Source organism: Dendrobates tinctorius, unplaced genomic scaffold, assembly GCF_039654945.1.
Source record: "Dendrobates tinctorius isolate UK_male_01 unplaced genomic scaffold, ASM3965494v1 ptg000010l, whole genome shotgun sequence".
Lineage (NCBI taxonomy): Eukaryota > Metazoa > Chordata > Amphibia > Anura > Dendrobatidae > Dendrobates > Dendrobates tinctorius.
This window is the reverse complement of record NW_027361678.1, coordinates 3511804-3535118: the sequence shown is the minus strand read 5'-3', so window position 1 is coordinate 3535118 and position 23315 is coordinate 3511804. Positions and strand designations below refer to the sequence as shown.

Here is a 23315-nt window from a genome sequence, read left to right as displayed (position 1 = left end):
CCGCAAATACAGTGGAATGGAGGCCTGAAATGCAACAATGTGTAGCCCACAGATATATGACGCGTCTGATGGAGATACCACATTGTTTAATATGTGGACTGTATTTTTATATTTTTTCCCCAAAATAATGTATAGAACTAGGGTAGCAGACAGCAAATACAGTGGAATGGAGACCTGAAACAAGACAATTTGTAGCCCACAGATAGATGAGACGTCTGATGGAGATACTACACTGTTAAATATGTGGCCTGTATTTTTTTTTATTTTACCGCAAAATTGTCTATAGAACTAGGGTGAGACACAGCAAAAAAAGGTGAATGTAAGCCTGAAATACTACAATTTGTAGCCCACAGATAGATTAGGCGTCTGACAGATATAGCCCACTTTCAAATATCTGCCTGTATTTTTTTTTTTTTTTGGCCAGCAAAATTGTGTCAATAAGAAGGCTATGACACAACAAAAAATTTTTTATGGATGCCTGAAATGGCAAAATTTTGAGCTCAATGATATGTGATCTGTGTGGCGAACAAAACCCAGTGTAAAATATCTGCCCTGTAGCTAAATATTTTTTGACAGCAAGATGGTGTCAAAAAATTGTATAAGCCATTCCAAAAAAATTCTACAGTACCACAAAAAATGGCAGATTTTTATGCACACTCAGATGTGATGCCTGGAACGGGCAAACCTGTTTAAAATGGCTGGATTTTCACGCTGTACTATGAAAAGGATCTGGCTGTAGTCTGCAGTGTCAACAAGCAAATGGAGAAAAAAAGGGTTTCTGGATTGCTTTGGAATAAAATAATCAAGATTAAGATGCAAAAAAATTATTCCTAGCCACTGATACCTGGGACTAGGTATATACAGTCAATATATTAATAGACAGCAGCAAACAGTAATGGAATGGACCCTCTTGATGTATGCAATGATATGTATATACCTACATACATTGCCTGCATGCCTTGCACTGATATGTATATAGCCACATACACTCCCCTGCCTACCTAGCACTGCAATCTATATACCCTGTAATTAGTCCTTAGAAGGACTGTTGGTTTAGCTGGATTTATGTATTCTATGATAGTATACCCACAATATCTTATAAACCCCCAAATCTGATCCTATCTCAACAGCAGCTCTCCCTACACTGCCTGATTTCCGACGTGACTGTGACGAACAGGCTGCGACAGGTCTCTTATAGACCTGACAACGCTGTGCAGCGAGCCAATCACTTTAATACTACATAAAAAATGGCTGAGGCATTACAGTGTGTGGCAGACAATCCCTGCATGTTGTTTGCCGCTCTAAAGAGGGACAAACTTGCAGGGCGGGGAACCGAGCTCCAGCTGATTAATCCAGGAAATGTTCAGCGCTCACCGAGTACCGCGAGTACAGCGATACTCGGGAGAGTAACAAGCATTATCAAGCCTGCTCAATCATCACTAATAAATAATCGATTCTATTATTTCTAAACACTGCTTTTCGGTGATTCCTTTGTATCCCCGTTCATACTGCACCCACACACACAAATGATACACCATTTGAAAGGCAAACTAGCCCCCTTCAGCAAGAAAATAGCTAAACAAACCACACACCCACGATTTGATCACAAAATACAGTATAAACATTAATTTTCATAAACCTGCATTAAGGAAAAATTAGCTGCAGGTGGCACCACAGTACTCCAAAGCACACTACCAACACATTTGAATACATGCACTGCTTTTTTGGGGGATTACTTCGCCCCACATACACGATACACCATTTGAATGGTAAACTTGCTCCCTTCAGCAAGAAAACAGCCAAACAAACCACACATTCATGATTTTATTACTAAATACAGTTTAAACATTCATTTTCATAAACCTGCAGAAAGGCACAATGACCTGCAGGTGGCACCTCAACCTCAACAGTCGCAATCTGTCAAAGTTAGAAAAAAACGGATCCTGTACAGATTGTGAAAGACTGATGCGACGGATCAGTTATTTTGAAGGATCCATTGCAGCAGGTGTAGCTTGAGGAGAAAGAAAGAGCTAGAGAGAGAGAGAATTATTTTATGTGCCAGAATGGAAAAAGCAGCTGTAGGATACGGACAGCGACGGTGTTGTCCTACTTTTTGACGTAGACAAAAAACGTCAGTTAGCGGCGCCTGCGCTGTAGCATGATACGGGGGATGATATGCCTGTTTTCATGTTATTTAGACATATAGTTTTGTGTGGAAAAAATATATATATCTTAATTAAAATGGCGCCAGCAGCTGCACCTGTGCAGTAGCATCTACAGCATTCCGATAGATGCTATTGCACAGGTGCTGGGTGGCGCTCATAGCAATCTGGCATTCACAACCATAGAGGTCTGTAGGAGACCTCTGGTTGTCATGCCAACCCATCAGTGACCCGCGATCACATGATGGTGGTCACCGATGAGCAGATTTCCGGCGCGATTGTCGGAAGCGCATGTTAAATGCCACTGTCAGAGTTTGACAGCGGCATTTAATGGGTTAATAGCCACGGGTGGATCGCGATTCCACCCGCGGCTGTTCCGGGCACATATCAGCTGTTCAAAACAGATGTGGGCTCACCGCCAGAGCCCACATCAAAAGGGGAGGCACAGCATGCGTAGTACTAGTACAGCGCATGTTGTGAAGGGGTTAAAGCATGACATAACAACAAAAATAGTCATAAACATGATAAAAAACGCAATGAAAAAACATGAGTAACCTAATTTACCAATTAGGTGCAGAATGGTGCCGAAAATATTCAATATCAAAAACGCACCAAGTACTAATTGTGGGCATGTACTCCAACACCTTAAAGAAGTATTCCCATGAACTTTTTTTCCCCTTTTTTTTTTTTGCTACACCATAGCATTTCAGAAGGCTTTTCAATTTTGCAGGATGAATTGTGGTTTTGAATGACACCATTCATCATAATCTTAAGTCTCAGTTTATTTTATTTTTGCATGGCAAGCCAATATTTTTATTTTACACCATTTTTCGGGTGCATAGGACTTTTTGAATTCTCTTTTTTTTTCAATTTTTGTTGGAGCTCCTACGCCTGAAAGACATCACTTTGGGCGTTTTTTTTCCCCTTTTACTTAAAACTTTTCTTAGAAACCTGTAAGGAAAATGTACCTCTTATGTCATCAAGGAGTTTAACCTAGGATTTGCAAATAGGGAACTATCCCTTCTAAGCAGTAGCATAGCTACCTGGGGGGGCAGAGGGGGCGGTGGCCCCGGGCCCTGCTCTCTGAGGGAGCCCACCCTGAGCTACGCTATGTAACTATATCAGCGAGCACATCACGCCGATACAGTTACACTCTGCTGCAGAGCAGGGAGAATCGATCTCCCTGCTCTGCCACCCGGCCTTGATGGGGTCCCTGAGGAGGTGGTGAGGGGCCCTGTGCTGACCGCATTGATGAGAGGAGCGTTGCGGTCCGTCTCCCATCATTCACCTCTCAGCGTCTGACATCAACAACACTGACACTGACAGGGGGTCGCGATGACATCAGTATTCGGCGCCCACTTTCCGAAGATGTGCGGACGCTCAGAGAACCACGGGAACAACAAGGCGGAAGAGAGGTGAGTATTGGATTTTTTTATCGGGGTTCATTATACTTTACAGATTGCCTATGAGGGTGCATTATACTGTACTCCTTGCCTATGGGGTGCATTATACTGTGCTGGCTTCCTATGGGGGTGTATTATACAGTACAGACTGCCTATGAGGTTGCATTTCACTGTACAGGTTGCCTATGGAGGTGCATTATACTGTACTGGCTGCCTATGGGGGTGCATTATAATATACTGGCTGCCTATGGGGAATGCATTATACTATACAGGCCTATAGGGAGTGCATTATACTATACAGGCCTACGGGAAGTGCATTATATTATACAGGCCTATGGGGGTGCAATATACTGTACTGGCTGCCTATGAGGGTGCATTATACTGTACTGGCTGCCTATGAGGGTGCATTATACTGTACTGGCTGCCTATGATGCTGCATTATGCTATACAGGCTGCCTATGGGGGTGCATTATACTGTACAAGCTGCCTATAGGGGTGCATTATACTATACAGGCTGCCTATGGGGGTGCATTATACTGTACAGGCTGCCTATGGGGGTGCATTATACTGTACAGGCTGCCTATGTGGTGCATTATACTATACATGCCAATGGGTCATGCATTATACTATATTGAGGACTATCTGGTACATTACACTATATGGAGGCAATACAGGGGGCCATCATACAGTGTGGCAATTACAGTGAAGGGGCCATCACACAGGGTTGGGGTCATCAAGCAGTTTGGGGGCTACTAAGGGATCAGTATACTGTGCGGGGGTACATTAGTGAGGCATCATGTTATGTATAAGAGAGCATCATTCTGTGAATAGGTAAGCTGTACAGGGGGGAGACTCGGGACATTATTCAATGTTATGTGGGCACTTATTGTTATAGGGGAACTTGGGATACCGTGACTATCAAAGGGGCACACAGTGAACTATTAATTTCTAGGGGGGCAAAATGTGGGCACTGTTTTCTAGGGCACTTGCGCCCAACATTATTCTATTCTAGAGAGTTGCTTTAGAATTTAGAGGGCACAGAGAACCACACAGTAGGGGCAGTAATAGGGACACATACAGCAGCAGCATTGGGGTACCAGTAGGATGAGGAGTTTGTGCAGGTTGGGAATAGATGGTGACATGCTGAAAATATGAGAAGCAAAATGTGTCTTTGTTGTAATCTCTGCAGACGAGCCCTGGGTGGAAGAAGTTGTGTCGGTCTGGGCCAGATGGAAAAGACCGGAAAAGTGAACAACTCCATCAGAAAGAATGACCGTTGTAAGTCACCATTTGTAACTATACTTTGTTCCGCAGGACTGGTATCTATTTACCACTGACCATATGACGGTAATATCAATGTTGGTCTTGTATAGAGATCTGCTGAGAATCTCCTCCACTATTAGGGTGCTTCACCCAGTTGCAATCAAGGTTACCTGGTAAGGGGCTCACTCAGAAGCTTCGCCCCTTAAGTATAACATTGTTATTATTTGATCATTTATTGAAGTTATATTTTGAGTAATATATGACATGATTATTTGAGTGAAATGTTGTTTGGCAATTATTACACAGGGTGGGCCTCAAGAACACAACCCCTTGTTTCCTTTGGCCTCTCAGGCCTCATTTCAGAAGTGACTTTCTGTCTGTGTTGCCCATAGCAACCAATTGGAGCTCAGCTTTCACTTTACTTCAGCAGTGTAAGAACTGACTGAGGCCTAGCATCTCCTTTCATGACGGTCTGCAGGGGCGGACATACCGCATGTGCAACCAGTGCGGCTGCACCAGGGCCCAGAGGTGGAGGGGGGCCCCTGCAGGGCAGCTAATAATGAAGGCAATCTGGCCTGTTTATCCGGCCCAGAGGCTCTGGGGGACCCCTAGCCAGATTGCCCTCATGAGAAAATAGCAGCGGAGCAGAGCTGCATCAATCTGTCCTGCTTCCCGCCCGCAGTTCCTGTCTCACAGACAGCAGCGCGGCTGGATGACATCATCATTCAGCGGCTGGCTGTGCCAGAGAAAGGAAGCTGCCGGCGATGGTGATACTGTGGCTGCGGGAGAGCGTGCGGAGAGGTGAGAGGTGCTGGGCATATGTATTTTTTTGTATATATGTGTGTTGTGTGGGTAGAGATGAGTGGTGTTGTGTGTGTGCGTGCGTAGTGCTGCAGGGGAACATGCAGAGAGGTGAATAGTGCTGTGTGTGCCTGTGTTATGTGTCTGTGTGTGTAGGTGGAGGAGAGGGCAATGATGGGGGTGATGAAGAGAAAGCAAAGATGGAGGTGGTGGAAAGGGCAAGGATGGGGATGGTGGGGGAGGAGGAAATGATGGAGGTAGTGGAATGGGCAATGATGGTGGGGGGAGAAGGCAATGATGGAGGTGGTGAAATGGGCAAGGTTGGTGGTGGTGGAAAGTACAATGATGGGGATGGTGGGGGAGGAGGAAATGATGGAGGTGGTGTAATGGGCAAGGTTGGTGGTGGTGGAAAGGACAATGATGGGGATGGTGGGGGAGGAGGAAATGATGGAGGTGGTGGAACAGACAATGATGGGGTGGTGGGGGAGAAGGCAATGATGGTGGTAGTGGAAAGGACAATGATGGGGATGGTGGGGGAGGAGGAAATGATAGAGGTGGTGGAAAGGGCAATCATGGGAGTGGTGGGGGAGAATGAAATGATGGTGGTGGTGGAAAGGGCAATGATGGGAGTGATGGTGGAAAAGGCAATAATGGTGGTAGTGGAAAGGACAAAGATGGGGTGGTGGGGAGGAAGAAATGATGGAGGTGGCAGAATGGGTAATGATGGGGTGGTGGGGGAGAAAGCAATGATGGAGGTGGTGATAAGGGAAATGATGGGGTGGGAGAGAGGACAATAATGGTATGCGTGGGAGGAGGACAATGAGGGGTGTGGGGAATTGGGATGAGAGGAAGGGGGACTTATAATGGACTTAAGAGGAGAAGGAGGTGGAGGAAGACATTATTATCGCTTATTATGTCTAACACAGTCCCTTAGTATACAGTATACTCACTTATTATACATAGGACAGTCTCTTAGTATATAGTATACTCACTAATGTATAGCACAGTCCCTTAGTATATAGTGTACTTGCTTATTATGTATAGTGCCATCCCTCAGTATATAGTGTAGTCATTTTTTATGTATAACACAGTCCCTTAGAATATAGTGTACTCATGTATAGCACAGTCCCTTAGTATATAGTGTACTCACTTATTATGTCTAACACAGTCCCTTGGTGTATAGTGTACTCACTAATTCTGTATAACACCATCCTTAGTTAGTTTACTGTTTTATCATGTATAACACCATCCCTTATTACGTACCATCCTCTCTAGTTATGTATGGTGCAATCCCTTATTATATAGCTTTCTCTGCTGTTATGGACAGTGCTGTCTCTTACATAGTGTACTCTTGTTAATTTTGTTATTCACAGTGCCCTTTTTCATTACATAGTCCCCTCTCTTTTTAGATATAAAATGACTGCTGATGAAGGAGATGGTGACCAGGCAACCAGTCCATCATCTCCTCCATTAGAAACGAATCTTTCCCATGCTCCATCAGCCATCATTGCATTATACAGCTAACAAGACAGGATGGTATATAATTAAAAAACAGGGCTCTATATAATCCAATATGTAAGGTACGGTGCTGTACATAACAAGAGAAGGCACTGTATAATAAGGGATGGCAATATACTGTACATAATAAAGGAAACTAGGTAACATATATGCATCTATGTGGTATATATATATATATATATATATATATATAGCTTTGTCGCCACAAAAGGAAGGGGGCCCAGACACATTTCTTTCACAAGGGCCCCAAGCTGTCAGTGTCCGCCCCTGATGGTCGGTTAAGTACAATGGTGCAGTGGTTTGGTGCAAAAGTGACATAACAACTCCCCCAAAAAAATATAGACACCATGTATTTAAACACACGTCCATTAGGGTGCCAGGGAAAAATGAACTTTGCAAATTGGTAAGTCTTACCCCTCAAATTTGTTCCTTTTGGCATAAGGATTCACCATGTAAAATATGCTGACATTAAATTTAGATTTACCACTTGCTAAAGGCATGTGAATTATTCCATGTTTCTCATTTTCCACAATATTGTACACACAATAACCACTCAGTTTGTCATCATATCTTTAACTGGATATACTATTTATAATTAAAAAAACATAGAATTGCAGTAAGCATTCTATTACAGTAAAATATGCATTACACAATTTTGTACATTGTTCATGTATTTGGTATCACCGCGTTCAGAAATGCCCGATCTATCAACATATAAAATCAATTAATCTGATCGGTAAACGGCATAACATACCATACATAACGCGGGATATGCGTGACGATAAATACTAAACAAACATTTAAAACTGCAATATGATGTGCCATTGAGCAATCAGTAAATGATAACTAATTTTAAAAAAAGAAAATTATAAAATATCTATGACCAAAAAAAGAACAAAATTAGTAGGTAAGACCTTCAAAAACTTGCTACTTAATTTTTACCATGCATTTCCTTGGCACCCTAAGGCTGGTTTCACATTAGCGCTTTTTAAGCGCACGCACGGCCGGGGGTAGCTCCGCCCCCGAGCCGGCTCTCTGCCCAGTGTGCCCGCCCCTTGCTTGTAGCACCGCCTCCTAGCGCACAGCGGCGCCTGCGATCGGCGCACCCTATCTTTAGCATAGGGTGCGCCGATAGTGCGCAGGCCGTGCGCTAGTTGCGCTTTGACCTGCGCTGCGCACTTTTGACGGTGCGCCGTGCGCGCCAAAATCCGAAAAGTTTGATTTTGGCGCGCACGGCGCACCGTCAAAAGTGCGCAGCGCAGGTCAAAGCGCAACTAGCGCACGGCCTGCGCACGATCGGCACACCCTATGCTAAAGATAGGGTGCGCCGATCGCAGGCGCCGCTGTGCGCTAGGAGGCGGCGCTACAAGCAAGGGGCGGGCATGCCGGGCAGAGAGCCGGCTCGGGGGCGGAGCTACCCCCGGCCGTGCGTGCGCTTAAAAAGCGCTAATGTGAAACCAGCCTAATATCCATGCAGACATCTATGAGAAGATTAGAAGAAATTGATGCCTGTCAGCACCACAATATGTCGCCATGAACTGAAATTGCTTCACTTGAAGCCATCGAGAGTCAGCGGTGCGAGGTTTAATCAAACAGAAGTGTGGGACATATTGCAATGGGCCACTGGCCATGTCTATAGGCGACCATTTTACAGGTCAGTGCGCCATTTTTCCACTATCCCGTACAAACCACATAAGGGGAACGGCTCTATTTTTACTGTTTTTGAGTCCCATCTTGTAGTTATTGTGTTGGGTTAAGGTTACATGTTCTCTACCACGAGAATAAATGAAAATACACACTTGCTCCTTTCTTGCTGCAGCGGCTTCTTTCTTCCTCATAATCCCCTCAGCGGCTAATATCGAAGGCTGGACCGTCGGCTCTAGTTTCTGGATAAGAAAAATGCAAATATGTCAAGAATGGCAGATATGTCATATCCCAGCAGGTCCCCATTCTTGGTGGAAAGCGTTCTTCGATGTGGTTTTTTGGGGAAGGATTCTGCACCAAAATTACAAAAATAAAAAATTTGCTAAGAACAATCCTCTCATTCAATGTGTAAAATGAGAAAACATGCCTACAGCTCAATAGTAGCGTTTTTTTTTTCACCTCGCATAGTTTTGCAACGATATTTTAAGAAAAAAAGAGCGTCGTGTCAATTGCTGAACTTATTTTCAGAGTGAAAATCGTTCCTTTTTTTGCACCTCTTTGTTGAGGATTTTTGCAGTGAAAATATGTGAAATGCAACATCATGTTGACATACGCCATTTTAGGATCAATTATGCATTAAATACCATTCCGAAAAAAACATTCCGAAAAATTACAAAAAACAAGTGACTTTTAGGTGTGGAATTTTTAGCTGGGAAGATTGATGCTAAAAAAACTCAGTGTGAACACAAGTCTAAGGCATGAGGTTTTTTTTTTTGCATATTTTTTTTTTTTCAGAAACTGAGCGGAAACTCTCCAAATCCTCTTCCAAATCTCAAAACCGCAAAAACGTTGAGTTTTCGCTCGGTTTCTGCTCCAAAAACTGAGCAAAAAGCCTTGTGCACATAAGAGAAATTTGAGCGCCTATCTCATGCTATGTATTTTAGCTTATATATATATATATATATATATATATATATATATATATATATATATATTCTTCCACTAAAACAATAAATTAAGAAACACTATAATGGTTGTCATGGATTGGAAAAACATGGCTGTTTTCTTCCAGGAGCAGGACCACACAAGCTTTTTGTTACAGCTCAGCTCTAAAATAGTGAATTTGGTTAATACTACACACAACCTGTAGCCTGTTGTGAAGCTGCAAAAGAGCCATGTTTTTCTAAGGGTGCAGTCAGATGGCCGTATAACTCGGACCAAGATAGGAATGCTGTGCTTGGGCTGGCCGCGGCTCTTCCTACTTGAGCTGCATAGAAATATATGAAGCTGTCACGCTCGGGTTGGGAGAGCCGCCGGCCAGTCCGTGCACTGCGTTCTGGTCTTGGTCTGATTTATATGGATGTCTGACTGTGACCTTATCCTGTTTAACCCCTTTAGGAAGCGGTTATCCATTTGCACTCTAGGTATTAAGAAAGAATACTTTCACCTCCACCATAATTTTTCTTGCTACTCTACATTTTGCCATTTTTTTTTTATTATTCCTGGAAATGTATCAATAGGTTAAAAGGAACCTGTCAGTTGATTCATATGTCACAACCTGCAGCTAGCATGAATCAGAACCTGGACAATAACCAGGGACGAGACAAGTGAAATGCCGCCGCCCTCAGCCAGCTTCTATCAGTGCCGTTCTAATTGATTGACAGGTCTCACCATAGCGAGAGTGGAGCTGGGAAAAGCTGGTTGGAGGCAGCACCGGACTAGTCTCATCTCTGCTCCCCGGATGGATTTTTCAACTATTTATTCTCTGAAATATGCCAGCATTTCAGAGAAAATACAGATAGAAGATCCAGACAGGGACCAGAGCGAGAGATGAGACTAGTAGTATGGTGCCACAACGGAACAGCTTCTCCCAGCGCTGTGAGAAGTGAAAGGTCTGTCAATGTGGGAGAGACCTGTCAATCACCTGGAGCTGCGCTGTGAGCATCCAAGGAAGGCACCGGACTAGATCTTCTAACTATATTTTCTCTAAAAACTAAAGCTTCTCATAGAAAAATATAATCGACTGCAATTGTGTGGCCAGGCTCCGATTCAGGCTGCCCATAGCTTGGGCAGCATGAATCAACCTGACACGTTCCCTTTAAAGGTTGTGACGTAGCGGTCACTAGCAGGTTGGGGTGTACTCGCTTGGCAGCGACTTAACATGCAGGAGGACTGTATTTTTATCAGAAGTTCACCTGGGTTTATTGCTCCGTATCCCCAGCAGCACAAACACAAAGTAAAGCAGCCTCTAGATCCGGCAAAGTAAAATAACAATGTCCATAAACAGGGCTTAGCTCCATCAGGCCTGTGGGCACATAGGCTGTGCCATGACCAGCACGCAGGCTGTATAGCCTAAACACAGTCTTTCTGACCCTGGTCAGCATACCACGAATCCCTGTCCATTACCTGTTGGTGTCAGCCACACAGGTTCCCGGATGCCTCTTATCCTCCGAGGTATCCCAAAAACGTCTCTCACTAACCCCGGTCAGTATCAGTCACGGTTATCAGACCATCCACTTCGGAGGTGTCTCACAGGCCTCCTTCCCCTGGCTCAGGGTAGCCAGCACTGCAACATGTGCCAAACACACAGGCTCCAATAGGTAGCCTGAAACCACACCCACAGGTGAGGTATGGATCACATGGGCTGGTCACATGATCATGACCTCACTGCAGGTCCTCAAACACCTGCAGGTCCTGAAGGAAAACAGGGGTACAATGATCACCCTCACCCAGAGGTGAGGCAATATGGGTAGCCAGACCCTCCCATCTCTCATAGCTACCCGCAACCCGGACCCAGGTGCACTAAACGACATATTAGTGCTCATGTGCGCTAAAGACAAAACACTCCGGGTTGCATCGCAGGGAGCATCCATCCCTGTGACATATACCTCCCATTAACCACACGACCACCAGTCACACCACAAGGCCTTATCCAAGATTAGGAAAAGTCATCTTTTCTTTCTTCTTCCAGAAACAGCAGTACTCACCCATACTCAAGTAAATGTGACAGAGCTGCAATACCTTTCACAGCCTATAGAGAAAGTGGCTCTGTGTCTGGAATTATCCAATCCCAAACATTCATTTTAGGATGGAGATGGCCTATATGTGTTTACAATATAAATATTGCAATTTGATGATTTATGTAAATGTAACAAACCATTCCGATTTATTTCTCACTTGATTGCGAATGTCAAAACCGCACACGGCTCAGTGATACGCGGCACTTCTTTCTTTGAAGTGGGAAGATGCCATCTGTTTGTAAGTCATGTTCTCTTAGAATGCACCCTGTATTGTCTGATCCTTTTATGTAATTCCCAAAGAATTGAGATAGATTAGTGATTCTTTGTATCGTCGCCAAATAAAATGTTTCATTTAATTGGCTCCATATATTCTCAGCCATCGGCTTTATTACAGTCAGCTCCGAGTGTGGATCCTCAATGATCTGTAACACTATCTACACTGGCAGAGCTCTAAACCACTACTGACACGTTTTATGTTGTAGCTCTGTGCTTCAATTTGCTTATCATTACAATGTAAAACCTAGGACATCACACCACAGGGCAACAAACAGATCCCAACTGGGCTATTAAGTCAGTGATGCTTCATCTGATATTTCCAGCAACTCTGGATTTTAGTTACAAAGAACTGTATCAATGTATAATATGGATACGACCACTAGAGGGCAGTACCTATTATCTCAGAGTGTCTAGAGTTGAGCAAAATGGGTCTGCCAAATTCAGAATCCGCCGACTTTTGCTAAAGTCGGGTTTCGCCGATCGAAACCCGACCATAGCATAAGGTCGGCCATGAGCGCCAAAGTCGCGTTTCCCACAATCCTTCCAGCACCTATTCTCAGCCAATCATGAAGGACGCACACTGTGGGCAACGCGATTACATCGGCAGTGGCCCCCACCATGTTAGAGAAGGGCATGCAAGTGATTGGCTGGCTTTGTGTGGCGTCACAGTGCCTATAAAAGGCCGTGACCGCCGACCGCCATCTTACTTCTGACGATCTTTAGCATAGGGAGAGGTTGCTGCTGATCGTTCTCAATAGGGAGAGTGTTTAGGCAGGGAAAAAGAAAAAAAAAATTGCTTGTGCTGATAACGAATGTCACTATAAAACACAACGGTATAGTGTTCAGTGACAGGGGAGGATATATTTGTGTGCAGCAGCTCTGTTGGTTATTAGGCTGCCTTATAAGGCTCCCTGATAGCTGCATTGCTGTTTGCACACTGATGTGCAGAGTGCTTTTTTAAAAGCAAAAAATTTTTTTTCCTTTTCTCTGCACAGTTACCAATCGTTCATTTTTTCACACTTTTTTGTGCAGCAGCTCTGTTGGTGATTAGGCTGCCTTATAAGGTTCCCTGATAGCTGCATTGCTGTTTGCACACTGCTGTGCAGAGTGTTTTTTTTAAAAGCAAAAATCCTTTTATTCCTTTTTTTCTGCACAGTAGATACAGAGCGTAAATTTTTTCACACACCGTATAGAGGTGTACGCTCCTCACACACTACCGTGTACCAGCTGGTATCACAGACAAATACATGCTATATGTGTGTGACTCCATAAAAAAATACACGGAGATTAACATTTTTCCATACATACACCGTATAGAGGTGTCCGATTCTCAAACAGTATCGGATATCTGGTGTTTTTATTATAGTCACATCTCCACAGAGTCAGCGTGTGTGTGACACTCCATAAATACATATACGGACATTTCCATTTCTCCATGCACTGTATTGACTGCTGTCTGATTATCAAACAGTATCGGATATCTGGTGTTCTTAGTTATTATGGTCACATCTCCACAGAGTCAGCGTGTGTGTGTGACACTCCGTAAATACATAAACGGACATTTCCATTTCTCCATACACTGTATTGACTGCTGTCCAATTATTAAACAGTATCGGATATCTGGTGTTCTTAGTTATTACGGTCACATCTCCACAGAGTCAGCGTGTGTGTGTGACACTCCATAAATACATATACGGGCATTTCCATTTCTCCATACACCGTATTGACTGCTGTCCGATTATCAAACAGTATCGGATATCTGGTGTTCTTATTACGGTCAGTGCACTTCTACACAGAGTCAGTGTGTGTGTGTGTGTGTGACACTCCGTAAAGACATATACGGAGATTGACATTTTCACCAACAACGTATACAGCTGTACACTTCTGATACAGTACCATATATCTGCTTGTTGGATTACGGTCAAATACATGCTGGGTGAGCGTCTGTGATTCCCAAAATATATATGGAGATTTCACTTTTTACATACACCTTACACAGCTGTACGCTCTTCATACAGTACTATTTCTCTGCTGGTATTTTTGGTACATTTTCCCAAACATGAGGAAGTGTGGTGGAAGAGGCCACAGATGTGGGTGTGGGGGGACCAGCTGGCACTGATCGTGGTGGTGGTGCATCTGCTGGTATTGCCAAAAGCACAATAGCAGCTAAGGCAGGAGGTGTTGAGCCTGCGTTATCAGCTGGCACAAGAAAGCCTTTAAGGCTCCCTTTTCTGGGAGTAGGTAAACTGCTTTTAAAGCCGGAGCATCAGGAACAGGTTTTGGCTTACATTGCCGAAACAGCCTCCAGCTCTATTGCCTCCTCTTCTGAAGTTACAAAAACTGCAAGCACAGAGTCGTCAGTGCAGCTTCTGGTCAGGGACCACCCCTTTTCTTGTCTCCTTCACCCCCACTAAAAATGAAGAATGCGGCAGCCCACACTTCAGATTACTCCATGGAGCTCTTTTCACATGCCTGTGTTATCAAGTGAAATTCTGAATTCCCCAGTCCAACATGAATCGGAGATGGAGTGCACTGATGAATGTGTCACTGATGAAACTCAGGTGCCCCTTCCCACATACTATACCACCTTACACGGTGAAACAGAGGAAGGTGCAGATGAAAGTGCCGGTTCCCTGAGCAGGTGGGGGGTCCTAATCATGGGCAATGTCTGGCACAGGGACCCTCATAGTACACAAAAGTGTCTCTGCCGGTGGGAGGGCCCACTCGCCGTCAGACATACCATCGTACTGAGGGGCCCTGTGCCAGTGCCGTAGCCCACGAGTGCGCCCCCCATGCTTGCTCAGGGCCACAGCACTTGCAATACTTACCTCTCCCTGCTCCACCGCCATGACGTCTTCCGCCTTTCCTGACAGTGACATTCAGGTTACAGAGCGCGATGACATCACGTCTGTATGCCCTCTACCAAAACAGTACAAGTGCAGAAAGCTTTAAAATGGCAATGCTGAGGAGTCCAGAGCAGAGCAGTTCCCAGCGAGGAGAGGTACTTAATTTTTTTAAATGTTGGGAGCATTTTTTGGGGAGCAATATACACTGGAGAATGATATATGGTGCCCATCATACACTGGAGCATTATCCATTTGGCCCATCATATACTGGAGCATTCCAAATGGGGGACATCAGACACTGGAGCAGCATTTACGGGGCCCATTATACACTGGATGATTAGAAATGGGGCCCATTATATATGGAGCATAATTTGGGCCCATAACACACTGGAGCATCGTCCATGGGGTCCAACATATACTGGAGCATTCCAGATGGGAGACATCAGACACTGGAGCAGCATTTACGGGGCCCATTATACACTGGATGATTAGAAATGGGGCCCATTATATATGAAGCATAATTTGGGCCCATAACACACTGGAGCATCGTCCATGGGGTCCAACATATACTGGAGCGTTCCAAATGGGAGACATCAGACACTGGGGCAGCATTTACGGGGCCCATTATACACTGGAGCATTAGAAATAGGGCCCATTATATATGGACTCTATGGAGCATTATTTGGGCCCATAAGACAGTGGAGCATCATCCATGGGGACCAACATATACTGTAGCATTATGTGGAGCTCATCATATACTGTATGGAACATTATATGGGACCAATGATTCTGTATGGAGAAATATATGGGGCTCATTATTCTGTATGGCGCACTAGGTGGTGGCCATAATACTGTATGGAGTAATATACTGTCCGTTTTTTGAGCTATTGTAGAATTTAAAATAGATATCAGTCATGTCATGCAAGCAGTGAAGTATTTTTCATTGTACTATTCTTATATTTCTGTGCCGTATCGGAGCATTAGGAATTGTGGTATGTGTTAAAAGGGCGCACTGACACTCTTTGGCCCAGTGCACACGAAAACCTGCCGCCAGCCCTACCCCCCACAACTTTAGCCAAATAACCCCCAGTTTTCAATGCGTAACTATTATTATAAAGTAAATTAAGGTTGCCAAGCTTAAGTAATAAGAATTGATGTCGTTGGCATTGAAATGGGCACTGTAGGTGTGTTTCCTGTCCTCCACTCACTGCCGACTTTGCTTCCCCATTGACTTGCATTGGGTTTCATGTTTCAGTCGGACACGACTTTTCCCTATAGTCGGCCGATTTCGTTCAACCCGACTTTTTAGAAAGTCGGGTTTCATGAAACCCGACTCGACCCGAAAAAAGGCAAAGTCGCTCATCTCTAGTGACCATTAAAAAAAAAAACCCAGGCGGACAGATGTAAAGTAGATGTGAAAAAATGTGCAAATGAAAAGAAGAATTTTGCACAAATCAAAAACAGGCTAATAATAAAAAACTAGACAAAAAAAACAAATGCTATAATGAATCGGGATCAATGAGCTTTGTATTAATATATCAAACAAAAATAAAATATAACTATTAATTAATGGTTTATGCTAAGGGCTCATGCATTTGACCGCATTTTCGATCCGAGTGTGATATGACAAAACATCTGATCTCATTTGGACCAATGTTAATCTATGGGGCTGTGGACAGGTCCGATTTTTTTACTCGGACCAAGCCAGTTCAAGGAAAATTTGCAGTATGCCATAGTTTGGTCCAATTCTCAGATTGAACTCTGCCATGTATGTCAAAGAGTTGGTGGATAAAAATTGGACTGTATTCGAATGCAGCTCAGCTCCTATTCACCTCAGTAGGCTATGGTTTTGATGATCTATTCTAAGGATAGCCCATCAATATCCAAGCAGTGGACAATTTTAAGACTAATCTAATTTTACAAAGTGTAAAAATGAAGTAGTTTTAGTAACTCTGTCCATAGTAGCAAACGAGCTGAGAGAATTGTGTAGTTGCTGAAAATATATTTAAAACACAGATCATTGCTGCAACGGATAAAGTTTTATACTCCTCTTATCTAACAGTAGAGCCATTTAGGAATAGGATTTGTTACCTTTGAAAATAAACAAGAGTTATCAATAATTAGAAAATTAGAAGGAATTAAAACCAAATTTAAAAAGCTTTCTCTCATATACAGTAACTAAGCAGGATCTGTCACCAGGTTTCACAATACACACTTCCTACATCAGTTTATCTTTGAAATCGCATTGACCTGATGAGGCTGGTGTACTTAGTTTGAATATCCATGTAAGAATGGTTCTTTTATCCCCCCTCTAACTGGACTTACAAAATACTCATCATAGTATTAAGCAGGAAACTTTAAGGATTATACAGCCTTTCTGACCTGGATTTTCAATGTAAGTACAACCACCTCATTAGGTATAAGAGAATTCTTTATTAATGTATGGAGGTTGCATTGTGAAATCTGGTGGCAGATCCTCTTTAAGCATTAATATTTATTAATCAAAAAGTGGAAAACTTCTTTAAAGCAATAATGTTGGGTGGGGTCTGATTTTCACGGACTGTCAAATGAGAAAGTGGAGAAACTTTTTTTTTTCCTCCACATATGGGAAAAACTGATGACTCTCGGACCACATTCTGATCAAACTGTGATCAAAATAATTAGTCGGTTTTTCTCGTATGTGGAAAATACTGACATCTGAATGAGGCCTAAGGCCGGAGTCACACTTACGACTGCTATGCGAGAAAACATCGCATAGCACTCGCCTCAGTGTTAGTCTATGGGGCAATTTACTGTACATCACCATATTTTTTTCTCGAGCGTATTCAACGTGCATGTAAAATCTCAGCATGCTGCGATTGTATGCGTATATCATCTGAGACTTGCCAATGCAAGCCTATGGGTGTTGTAATATCCACACGTTATGACGAATTCAAGGTATTAAACTTTAGATATGTTTTATTCTTCGTCCTCCAGCACACAGCATAACAGTTGCATTCCCATGCTACACAGAAGTGAAAGTGAAACTTCCCTTCTCATCCCTCTTGTCTCCACCCCCCAAGTCCCATAAGTCTGGCTTGCTTAAAGAGACAGATCTAATTATTATACATTACAGGTGTGAGAAAAACTCGGACACTGCATGGACCATCCATCTAGCTTGCGACAAATGCGCACACATTTTCCTCATTTCAGCCCATTGATGTCACGGGAAGCAGTGGGAAAACAGGAGAGGAGGTACCTGGGTCCCTGAACAGCCCCTCAGGTTAGGGGAGCCCTGACTTTCCTTAACTCAGGGGTACCCTTGATGGTAGGGAGGCCTGAGTCACCATCCTGTCCCTATCTCCTTTCCAGCCCTGAGCTAAACCCTCAACCCCCACCCCAGGAGGCAAACCGTAATGGAAACCACAGATGAAGACTGACAGGGATAAAATAAACCACACCACAAAGCAAACTATCACGACGACACAATATGTGAGTGAGGGGAACAGAATACGAATAGAAAAATGAGCAAGCAACAAAGTATACTTCACCAAACTCCTAAATAAAGACTTGAGTATCAACAGCTACTCCAACACAGGACTGGGATGCAAGAAAAACGTAAATGCTATAGTCGGCATGCAGGAATGTTCTGAGCCATACTTAGAGGAATATGGCGTTCCCAGCAGCATCAGCCTTCAATTGAAATTAATCAAAAAGTTAACTCCTGTAAAGCTGAATCTCCGAGAACACACCACCGCCGATGTCCAAACTCAGGCTGAGCAACAGGAAGGTCTAAAGGGGGTTTTACACTAAGCGATATCGCTAGCAATATCGCTAAAACGTCACCGGTTTTGTGACGTTATAGCGATATTGCTAGCGATATCGCTATGTGTGATACTTACCAGCGACCGGCTCCCCCGCTGTCCATCGCTGATCGCGCGAGAATGTCCGGCTCCATTTCTCGTCGGGCGCTTCCTGCTGAGACTTCCTGCTGTGACGACGAGCGACGCTGGAGGCGGGCGGGAGGACGCAGGATCGCTGTGTGTGAATGGTAAGTATCGTGCGCTGCGTCGCTGCTGCATCGCTGTGAGATCTTTCTGTATGAAAGCTCACTAGCGATCATTTAGCGATGCACCAGCGATCCTGACCGGGTGGGATCGCTGGTCGGATCGCTGGTGCATCGCTAAATGTAAAAGGGCCTTAAGACTGCACATCAGACTCCCCAGTGTGAACAGAGACCGAAGCCGGCATGACAGTTGAGCAATTTAATTCAAAGGGGAAAGCCAGTGAGAAATGTAAAGCCATATGCATGTCATACAGATGCCATATGGATGCCATATGGATACATGGGTGGGAGAAAATCGCATCATGGCATTGCAAACACATTACACACGGATGACTATGCGGAGAACACTTGTGTGACTCTCGGCAGGGAGACTAGGACTGATTTTCCATATGTTTAGTGTGACGCCGGCCTTACTCTGAAACTGTGTATTGGGACAGACCTGTCTGTAAAGCATACTCGAGCAGGAAAAAGCCAACAGGACCTCCTTCCCCCCTACAATGTCTAGTTTGCTTAGACACCTCGTTCCTGGCTTCTGCTTGCTGTGGCATTTCAGAGTGAAGCATCCATATTGGTAATGATGGAGTCTGATTTTAACTCATGCTGCTTGTGGTTAAGGCAGAATGAATCATCAGACAGGTTTTATTTAATTCCTCTTACCATAATGTATCATTTTTCATCACCTTTAGAAAAACATATTTGTACATTTGTAGATTTGTTATAATATCTAAGCAACTACATAGCATGCCTATTAAATTCATCTTACTTGGAGCCTTCGAGGAGGATGCTTCTTAATAATGCTAGATGTGTCTCCATTGTCCAGAGAAACGTCAAAACAAAGAGGCCTGGGTGCTGGAAAAAAAAAGAAAAGTCAAACTCTGGGAAGACTCCCTTGCATTAACTCTTTAATCAGTTTTTTGCTATCCCTGTGATTTTCCCAAAACTATAAGATATATGAAAGAAATGTAAAAGTAGATGGTGTGTGATTAAGAGGAACATTTACATAGTTAGATAGGTTGAATAAAGACATAGGCCCATCAAGTTCACCCTTTGCCGACCAATTACCGTTTTTTTTGCTTTATAAGATGCTCCGGATTATAAGACGGACCACAAATTTTGAGGGGAAAAATAAGAAAATATTTATAATCCTTGCATCTTATTGCTTACCGGGGGTGGCTGTGGTGTAGCGGGGTCCCAGGCTCGCTGCTGGAGGAGGCAGGAGTGGAGTAATGCTGCAGGCCGCATTCAGGGATGAGGGGGGCTCTGATGTGTGCCTTTGCTGCGGGGGTCTTGTGCTGCTGCCGGGTCTTGTTCTGCTGCCGGGTTTCTCCAGGTGTCCGGCGGTTGCTGGCAGCTGCTGCGGGGGTCTTGTGCTGCTGCCAGGTTTCTCCGGGTGTCCGGCGGTTGCTGGCCGGTGCTACTGGTGTCTCCGGTGCTCAGCGGTGCTGCGTGTGTGTCCGGCACTGCCCGGGGCTCTGCCGACATTGTGCGACAGGCCAGAGCCCAAGCATTTCCATGGTTCCCCTGTGTGCGCGGTGGAACTTCCAGTAAAAAATGGCCACCAGCGCTTGAGCAGATGGGATCTTGGGACCCAGCTCTCGAGAGATGAGATGAGAGCTCATCTCGGGACCCAGCTCTCAAGAGATGAGATCTCATCTCATCTCTCAAGAGCTGGGTCCCGAGATCCCATCTGCGCAAGCGCCGACAGCCATTTTTTACCGGAACCACCGCGGACACACATGCAGCACCGCTGGGCACCGGAGACACCCGCAGCACCGGCCAGCAACCGCCGGACACCTTCTGATCACGGCCTAAATGCATGTACGCTTTGTAAGACGCACCCTTATTTTCCCCCCAAGTTTTGGGGAAAAAAGTGCGTCTTACAAAGTGGAAAATACGGTATACATATTTCATGCCAAAAAAGAACTAGATCCCTGTTCTACAATTGGTTCACACATTCATATATCTCATTATATTTAGCCTTTATTTCGCTCCCCTACTCGTAAAGTAGGATAGATGACCATTGCACTGCTATATTATTTTGTTTCCTCTATACAATTGGGAATATATGGTTAGGGGCAACCTGAGATGAATCTCACTAATCATCACATTGACACATTAGCAGTCATCAAGACTGCTCTTTGATCAGGGGGTGACTATAGGGTGTGCAGAAGGTACAGTCACATTTGGGCTATGAGGTCTAGGGCGGTACTACAAATAACCCATGAGTGTTGGTGCTTTTGTTGCACGTTTTGCATTGGGAAACTGAAATTTCAAGGTGCCCTCATTTCTGTATTTAAACCCTTTGCCTGAGTTTACTTTTGCATCCTTTTGGATAACATCTCTATGCCAGTGTTTACTTTACCACCATTTCATAGCTTGGCACCTCATAATTTTTCTAACATTTTTCATTTGACCTACCTCTCAGCTATGTTTGTTTCCTGCCAACATTCCTCATTTGGCATTTCTCCAGATACCCTGTCATGTTCACATATTTCATAGGTTGGCACACTGTTGTGATATCCTCTGACATACTTGCCAATTTTTCTGTCTATGATACTCATCTGACATGCCTGAACAATATAATTTTTTTTTTTTTAATTACTGCTTTGGCATATGAAAGTGATAAATAAATATTTTATTTTGGATGAATATTTCCCCATTAAAATAAAATGAAATGTGTAATTCTTCCAAGATGTAATTATTAACAGGTCGATGTTAAGTATTAACCTTGCTCCTGTGTTCTTAGTAGGCTGCATTGTATGACCTGACCACTGCGCTCTTAATATCTATTAGTTAACGTACTGATTAATCAAAGTAAATCATTTAACAAGGATTGGAATGGTGAGATAGAACTACAGGCCAGTGTAAATTTCCTCTATAAGTCCATTAGATTCTCTGATTTTCATAAGTGGACAAGGGTAAAAGCAGAAATAACTATTCACAAAATTAAAAGGGATGTCTGCTTTGTGTAAAACCTTTCATACTGCCTTGCAGTGTCGGGTTCTCCAGCAGTCAGATCAGTAATCTATCATCTGTGCTCAATATCCCAACAGTGCCTCCGCTGGAGAAATGAAGCTTTACACAGTACTTATTGAAATCAATAGGCTGTCAGTGTTGTACACAGGTATTTCAGTTTCTCCATATTGACACTTTTTAATTTAGGGCAGTGTTCCCTAACACATAACATATAGCTCAACAGATACTAAAATGAGTGAGGCTGCCTGAACAGGGCAATACTAAGGAACTTCTGAAAACACAGTCTGTTGGTGGGTCTTGAGGACTGGAGTTGGGAAACATTAATATAGGGTAACATAACGACTTTGGAAGCGACACCTTGTACATGTATCACTGCCCTATCACAGTGCAATACAAGTGAATAGGGTTACATTACAACCCCAAGGGTGCTGCAGCCGCAACAAACAAGTCACAAGAAAATCCAATGTAGATGAACGTTTTTGAAGCAGTACCGTCAGGTGCTCAATGACATCCCATTCATTGTATTGTGCTGCGATATATCAGCAACACTTAGCAAACTTTGGCCGAGCATTAGGTGTCGCGGTCAAAGTCACTGTGTATCCCTATCCTAACAATGGCTTTTTAGTCCAGATAATTAATGAGAGTCCTAAATGGAAAAGTTCTCTCTATTAAATTATTTTAAATTAGGGCATTCTGCAATGTTCTTTTATGTTTGTTAAACATTTGTAGGATAAATAATTAACCAAAATTAAAAGTTTATTATCTATGACAATGAATAGAGCAGAGAGCCCCGAGCAATCAGAAACGTATCCCCTAGCCTATGAATAGGGAGTAAGTTACGATTTTGGTAATAACCATTTAGAGAAGTTTTCTAATGACAGATTTTTACAGGCACTCACTGTATTTCCTATCATAGTCTAATCAGTGGCAAATGTGGTAAAGAAGTGGCCATGTGGTAGTAAATTTTACACCCATTCAAATGTATGGGCAGCCATGTAATAAAATATTGTTACAAGTCTGACAAAGCAATTGCCGATCCCTCAAACTGCTTTATTTTCTAGCTCATAGACAGAGGGTCTTAGCAGAGCCCTTTTCTTTGATCTTCATCTGACCAAAGTACTTACAAAAAAGAGTTAATTAAAATGGGCAATCCCTTTAAAGCAGTTGATTAGCCAGTAAAAAATTCCCCAAACAGCATAGAATATTTTAAAATGAAAAAATCTGGTCACATGGTGTCCTCTGAAGCCACCCAGTTTGACCGACAGCTACTTAATATGTATGGCCACCCTCAGACCTGCAACTTATACCCTAGCTAGTTGATACAATATAACGTAAAGATGTTTGATAAAATAGTCTGTCTC

The 23315-nt window shown here is 43.6% G+C and overlaps 1 protein-coding gene across 1 annotated transcript in view; it reads right to left on the bottom strand.

Moving 5' to 3' along the window:
• The window catches only part of CCDC198 (coiled-coil domain containing 198), an 83486-nt gene that overhangs the window by 59757 nt on the left and 414 nt on the right, over positions 1-23315 (bottom strand). Inside the window, exons 2-3 of the mRNA XM_073585350.1 lie at positions 19742-19827; positions 8947-9033 (exon numbers count right to left, since the gene is read on the bottom strand). Of these exons, the coding sequence (XP_073441451.1) occupies positions 8947-9033; positions 19742-19827 (173 nt within the window). The remainder of the gene's footprint in view (positions 1-8946; positions 9034-19741; positions 19828-23315) is intronic.